The 7,315-nt window shown below is 37.4% G+C and overlaps 1 protein-coding gene across 8 annotated transcripts in view; it reads left to right on the top strand.

Annotated features, from left to right (window-relative positions):
• The window catches only part of RAI14 (retinoic acid induced 14), a 151,838-nt gene that overhangs the window by 129,561 nt on the left and 14,962 nt on the right, over positions 1–7,315 (top strand). For 7 of the 8 annotated variants that reach the window (XM_029941025.1, XM_029941022.1, XM_029941026.1 and 4 more), the window contains 7 exons: positions 157–214; positions 936–1,006; positions 3,426–3,532; positions 4,240–4,418; positions 4,689–4,717; positions 5,976–6,062; positions 6,918–7,004. In XM_029941025.1, coding sequence (XP_029796885.1) covers positions 157–214; positions 936–1,006; positions 3,426–3,532; positions 4,240–4,418; positions 4,689–4,717; positions 5,976–6,062; positions 6,918–7,004 — 618 coding nt within the window. The remainder of the gene's footprint in view (positions 1–156; positions 215–935; positions 1,007–3,425; positions 3,533–4,239; positions 4,419–4,688; positions 4,718–5,975; positions 6,063–6,917; positions 7,005–7,315) is intronic. The other variant, XM_029941027.1, reaches the window with a different exon arrangement.

Raw genomic sequence — 7,315 nt, 5'->3', positions numbered from 1 at the left:
CCCTCCCCTAGGAGACTGTAGGCCCAGGAGCACAGCAGTTGGGGCATATTCATATTTATTTTCTTCCTGATAAGACACATCACACCTTGCAGGAAAAGGATAAATGGAACAGAACTGAATGTTTATTAGGTGCATTTATTTATTTTTGTCTTCTAGTCAAAATGCCCAGCCGGAAGTGTGGACAGCTCTGGGAAAACTGCTTTACATTATGCAGGTGACTAATTCTCTTATTGATCTTTGGCTGTCAGAAATACTAAATTATCTTTTTCCTCATTCAAGCCATTTTATCATTTCATTTCTGAGACTGTTGTCTGTCGTCATTCCTGGAATTTTCTTTTCCCTCAGTTTGCAAAACATGTAGGGTTTTACCAAGGAACACATCTAGAATTCATCAGTTGCCTGCCAAACAATCAGTAAAAATTACCATGGTTATTATATTTTAATTAATGTAAGGTTCTTGTTTAAACCAAGAGATATTCATAAGCACTTAGAGATTTCATGTAATGTGCGAAAGCGATTCTTTTTGATTTGGGGATCAAAAGAAACTCCTGTTTTATTTCACAGTGTTTTGTTTTACTATCTTATCATTATCTGTCACACGGCTCCCAAGTAACAGAACACTCACACCGAACTCAGGGAGTGATGAGATTTATAAGTTTCTATTAGTGCCACCTGTGGCAAAGCAAAGTCCTACAAAATGCCAAACCAAATATTTGCACAAAGGCAGCCAGTGGCTCTAGGTCTGGAAATTAACATTGAAATGTACCACTAACTCGGAGCACCTTACTTAACCCTCCGGATACCATTTGTCTTCAAGCAACTAGAGTAACGTAGCAAATTGGGTGGAACACGAACTTCTCCATCCTGGAAGTTGTGATGCCCCTGCTGGTTAGAGCCGCTGTGTGACCAGCCGTGTCTCTGTTTCCCTCCTTCAGCGGCACAGGGCTGCCTTCAAGCTGTGCAGGTTCTTTGCGAGCACAAAAGCCCCATAAACCTCAAGGATTTGGTAAGTATCTGGTGGTTTCTGGACGTGGAGATGGACACTGGTGTCCAGAGCATTGTGGGCTGCTTCTGCAAGTCACTAAGACGTTTAGAGACCTAAACATCTGGTGAAAGTCTAATGCGTTTCTCTCTAGATCCTCTTCTACAAAATGGGTCCAAGTATTATCTCTGTTGGTCTCTGAGTTTAATGACACATTAAGAAAACATTCTGTGACATGCACTTCCTGATGTGTTCATTGGTTTTGAAGGTCATCTGCCATCAACCTAAATATTAATAAGGCTTAATTTCTTGGCTTTTAGAAGACATAAGTCTAGATAGAAATTCCATCATTTCTCTTACTTCCCCCATACCGTCTTGGGTACTCCTGGTTAGGGTTTCCCAACTTTGAAAACCATTTCTAGCCTTTTTAACCTTGCTGGGCTACTTTGAGAATAAATGTACATGCCAGTCACTCTTGGCTATAAGGTGAAATGCCCTGTCATAGCATAGGAATTAACATGTATGCATTATACATAACGGGGATATTTTACATGAGTAGGTAGAATCTGTAGATAAATTCCCACTCACTGAATCTCAGTACTTTATAACCAGAAAGCATTATAACTTCACAGAGATAATTTTTTAGAAATGTGTCTGAAATTCTATTTTAAATGGAGACTTAATCTTTAGATAGTAATTGTATTTTTCAAAATAATTGGACATATTGTACTTGAATACATCTACCTTAAAAGTTACTATCAATCGCATTTGGGAGGTATGTTCAAGGAATAAGCAGAATGCAAACTTCTCTTGGTGGTTATCATTTGAGTTAGGACCCTGTCACCCTAGGATTGTGGAAATAGTCACCTATATATTATTCTAGTATTTTTTCACTTTTTTCTGTTGTAATGTTTAAATTCTTAATCACCTTTCATGGTTTGTATGTGAGTTGGGATCTCATTTTCTTTCTTTTTTTCATTTTATTTTGTTTTTTTTTATTTTACTTTATTTTTATCTTTAGTCCAGTGTAATTAACATACAGTGATACAGTAGTTTTAGGTATATAACATAATGATTCAACATCATTTTAAAAAATTGTTTTAATGTTTAATTTTGAAGGAGAGAAAGAGCATGAGCAGGGGAAGGGCAGAGAGAGGGAAACAGGGATCTAAAGCAGGCTCCAGGCTCCGAGCTATCCGCACAGAGCCCAAAGCATAGCTCCAGGTCACGAGCTGTGAGATCATGACCTGAGCTGAAGTCAGACGCTTAACCAACTTGAGCCACCCAGGAGCCCCTCAATATCATTTTTTTTTATAGGAATGCCAACTGTCCTATTAAATCATTCTTTCCATTGATCTTTATCTAGTCACGTGCCAAGAATAGACAAACTCTTATGCTCTGTTTTGGTACCTGTACGGCTATGAAAGCATGTACTTTCCAAGGGGGAATAGTGGAATGGATGGTAGGAGGAGTGTAGTTTGCTTGGAAGAAGCTACTTGGAGGGCAGCGGGACCTACTGCTGCCCCGTGGAAGTAAGTCCTTCCGTTCTCCAGAGGCATACGTCAGTAAACACAATATGCTTGCTGGAGCCCTTACATAGGCGGTGTCCCACTCTCTCTCACATCGTGAGGATGGCTGCTGAGGGAACAAGCAATGCTTGAGGCTGGGGTTCCTGAGGAAAAGCTAACAGTGCAATTCCCTAAGAACTGTGCCAAACTACTAGGTATTTATCCACAGGCTACAAAAATGCCGATTGAGAGGGGCACATGCACCCCAATGTTTATAGTAGTGCTATGAACAAGAGCCAAATTATGGAAAGAGCCCAAATGACCATTGACTGATGAATGGATAAAGAAGATTGGGGGGTGTGTGTGTGTGTAAAATGAAATATTACTCAACGATCAAAAAGAAAGAAACCTTGCCTTTTGCAGCAACGTGGATGGAGGTAGAGTGTGTTATGCTGAGAAAAATAAGAGAAAAACAAGTATCATGATTTCACTCATGTGGAATTTAAGAAACACAACAGATGAACATAGGGGAAGGGAAGGAAAAATAAAATAGAAACAGAGAAGGAGACAAACCATAAGAAGCTCTCTTAAACACAGAGAACAGTCCAACGGTTGCTAGAGGGAAGGCAGTGGCAGGGGTGGGCTAAGTGGGGGATGGGCATTAAGGAGGACACTTGTTGGGACTATCGCTGCGTATTACATGTAAGTGATGAATCACTGGGTTCCACTCCAGAAACCAATACTACACTGTATGTTAATTAACGTCAATTTACATTAAAAAAAAAAAAAGCTGTACTGAGATGTCACGGTAGCCCTATCAGGACACAAACTCATGGTGACAGGACAGCTCAGGAATAAAATGTACAAAGAACAAGGACCTTTGCAATTCTGGCATTTAGTATCTTAGTTAAAATCCATCTGTATTTGTCTCCTAGGATGGGAATATACCCCTGCTTCTTGCAGTACAAAATGGCCACAGTGAGGTCTGTCGCTTTCTCCTGGATCATGGAGCAGACGTAAATTCCAGGGACAAAAATGGAAGGTACCACAGAAATAGAAGCCATAGGGATGTCAGTGATGTCTCCATTCTGGGAGTCTCAAAATATCACAGCTATATTTTGGATCATTTGTAATAAAGTGGTTTTAATTTTTTCATTTTCTGCCCCCTCCTTTTTTATAAGTAAGCTCTACACCCGACATGGGGCTCCAACTCATGCCCCTGAGATCAGCAGTCATACACGCTCTATTGACTGAGCCAGTCCGGAGACACTTCTGCCTCTTTTGATAATCCAGAATCTGTTTGACATTAAAAATAATTTCCCCTAGACCTCTGGGAACATCATTGAATCTGTGATGAGATTATTAAATATGGAAGTGCCTAGGCCATTTCTGATGGCTTTTCATACAAAAGTAAAGTAAATATATTGGCTGCTTTTAAAGATAGTCCTAAAGATGTATAGATACTTTAAAATGCTTGAGGTGAAAGGAGGACATGTTTGGTGCCAATCATATTAAATTCCATCATATTTAGAAGATTATGTGTATGTTTTGTGACCTAATATGGTTTAATGTTTTGATTTAATCTGAAGTTTAAAAAACAGCCCTAATTTCATCTCACTAGCAGTCCATGAAGTGTGTATGTGTAACTGCACTTCATCTTGCTTTCCTTGTTTTGAGGAGAAGTGATTTCTCAGGAAAGTGTTTTCCCATTTCGTTTATACTAATTTGCTGTCTCCTTTTTTTCTTTAGAACTGCTCTCATGCTGGCCTGTGAGATCAGCAGCTCTAACATTGTGGAAGCCTTAATTAAAAAGGGTGCAGACCTTAACCTTGTAGATTCTCTTGGACACAATGCCTTACATTATTCTAAACTCTCAGAAAATGCAGGAATTCAAAGCCTTCTATTATCAAAAATCTCTCAGGATTCTGGTATGTGAAAGAAAATAGCCAGTGTTGTTTTAAATTTATCCACTCCATTTTCCCCAAAGGGTAAAGGAATGTGTGCAATATGATCTATTTTATTATTCTTTTAAATATATTCTTGAAGAAAAATGTAGTTAAATATTGTGTTTGTTGTGTGTGTGTATGGGTGTGAGTATGCATGTATATGTAAGTGTATCTCCCACCCAAAGTAGACATAAGTCATGGTTCTTACTGTGTTTTGTTTTGTTTTGTTTTGTTTCACTTTTTCCTCTATAGATTCAAAGACACCAACAAAACCAAAGCAGGTATTTATCTTTGTGGGAATTTGAATATGTTCTGATTAAACCACTCTGTGTGGTCCACTAGGAAAGTGATAAAAACTATTGAAAATACCTAAGGACTGAAAAGCTTTAGAATAGATGATTCATTGTTAGAAGGTGGTAACTGTTTTCTTAATGGTTTACCCTGTTTCCAAAGCATGTGACTTTAAACTTGCTACTTATATATTCATCTTTTTCTGAAATGTACTAATATTTTCTGTTGTGAAAAAGTTTGGTTAGCTCTGTGAATGAACAACAATATTTTATTTTTAATGTTTATTTTTGAGAGAGAGAGCACACACGTGCACAAGTGGAGGAGGGGCCGAGAAAGAGGGAGACGCAGAATCTGAAACAGGCTCAGGCTCTGAGCGGTCAGCACAGAGCCAGATGCAGGGCTCGAACTCACAAGTTGTGAGATCATGACCTGAGCCGAAGTCAGATGCCTAACCAACTGAGCCACCCAGGTGCCTCACAACAAAAATATTTTAAATACTAGCATGCCCATGGATTATAGACCTCCATCCATGACAGTGTTAGCTATTTAATGAACATAAGAGGCTTAGCTTTTCCTTTCATTTTCATTAGAGCTTTTCTAAAATGTTGTTAGAGTTCTAGATAGAAATTGAGAAGATTACCCTGTTTGTTATTTTGGAGTTTTTTCCTAAAAACATCATCACCATTGTTTGTTTCTTTCATGAGATGATAGTTGGTGGTTATGTTTGTTTACTTATACATCAAGGTTCTTGAAAAATTATCATGAACAGGAAATAGCCAATACTGAATTTGTTAGGTACTAACTGTATCACTTATTTATCTATAACCGTCAGAGAGGACATTTCCCCTTGCCCCTATATTGACATTCTTTATGAAAAGGAGTAGAAGTAATGCAGAGTTGGAGGAAATACCACTGCTTGGCATTAAGATGGCTAGACTGTGAATGTATTCTGGGTTCTGAACTGGGGCAGATGGCTCCCCATCCTCTAATTTCCCAATTCTTTACACCAACTTAATCTGGTTTTGTCTTGTATTTTTTATTTTCTGGCTATTAAAGCATGGGCTGCTGGAAGAAAACTTGGAGCATGCATATTACTTATTTTTATGTTGGTAGGAAATGTCAGATCTTATTAAAGTAAGAAATGCATGAACTGTTGAGGTTTTTCTCATTTGTTTGATGAAGCTGTTTGTTCAGACTTTACTAACCGAACTAACCCACCTCCATTCTTTGGACTGTGATAACTTCCAGCATGATCAAGTCTCTAAAATAAGCTCAGAAAGAAGTGGAACTCCAAAAAAACGCAAAGCTCCACCACCTCCTATCAGTCCTACCCAGGTAACAACAAAAGCAAACCAACATTGAACAAACATATGACAACAAGAAAAAGCCATGATTTTGTCATTTTGTGTTTAGGCCAAAATGAAATGTTTTAGAATTGACCCTTAAATGCACATTTAAAATTTTCTTTACTGGTTTTAAACTGCAGATAGTGGCATGAATGATTTTGATTATTAGTATGGAAATAATGTTTGTTCTTATTTAGTGCAAGGCTAGGAACTGAAGAGTTTTTTGTTTTTTTTTTTTTTTTAAGCCTCCAGGGAGGGAAAAAGAAAAGAAGAAAAAAAAACCTCAAGGAAATTTCTCAAAATCTTAGGACAGAAACTTTATCCTTAAGTGAAGCTCAGTCTACTTTTAGTAGCTCACATGAACAGCTCAAGTGAAGGCAGGGAGAATAGGTGGCTAGTGAGGCAGTTAATTGAAAAGGAATTTTAGTTGGTTCCTTAAAATCCTTTCTAATTATATTGAAGGTTGGCTAATATTAAAAGCAGCTTTCATTTCTGAGTGTATAGTGACTATTGCATACAGGAGGAAGTTGGAATGTCTATGAAATCTCTCATATGTTAAAAATGTTAGCATATTCACTGATAATATTCTCAACATGTCACAAATTTTATAGATTTTGAAAATTGCTTCCAGCAACCATTGGAGGAAAGTTACTTAAACTCTGCAAACTTTCAAATAGTCCTTGAGGTGCCACATTAAATTGAAACTACCCTTGAATTAATTGAAACTAAGGATGGTTACCGTTAGATTTATTTGCATCGGTTAAATAGGCTAATCCTTTGCACTGGAGAAGAAAAGTCTTTGAAGAAGCACTCTTTAACTGTGATTTTCATTTTATTTTTTAAGTTGAGTGATGTGTCTTCCCCAAGATCAATAACTTCAACGCCACTTTCAGGAAAGGAATCCGTGTTCTTTACTGAACCACCCTTCAAGGTATTTCCTTTCTGTGTTCAATTTATTTTGAATTTTAAGATACATAATAGACATGATTTAAACTTTCCTGACTATAAAATAATAAGCATTAATTTTAGAAAATCTATTCTACCTAATTCTCTAGACTTGTTGTTGGAAAGTATTTTAAGAAATGGGAGGATATTTTCATTTGCTATCTGTTTACCTAACGATCACTAGAAAATTATGCTTAGAAAGAAAATAAAATTTATAATTATTAAAATGAAATTGCAGGGCATTGAGGAGGGCACTTGTTGGGATGAGCACTGGGTGTTGTATGGAAACCAATTTGA

Source organism: Suricata suricatta, chromosome 6 (assembly GCF_006229205.1).
Source record: "Suricata suricatta isolate VVHF042 chromosome 6, meerkat_22Aug2017_6uvM2_HiC, whole genome shotgun sequence".
NCBI lineage: Eukaryota > Metazoa > Chordata > Mammalia > Carnivora > Herpestidae > Suricata > Suricata suricatta.
This window is presented reverse-complemented; position numbering and strand designations above follow the sequence as displayed.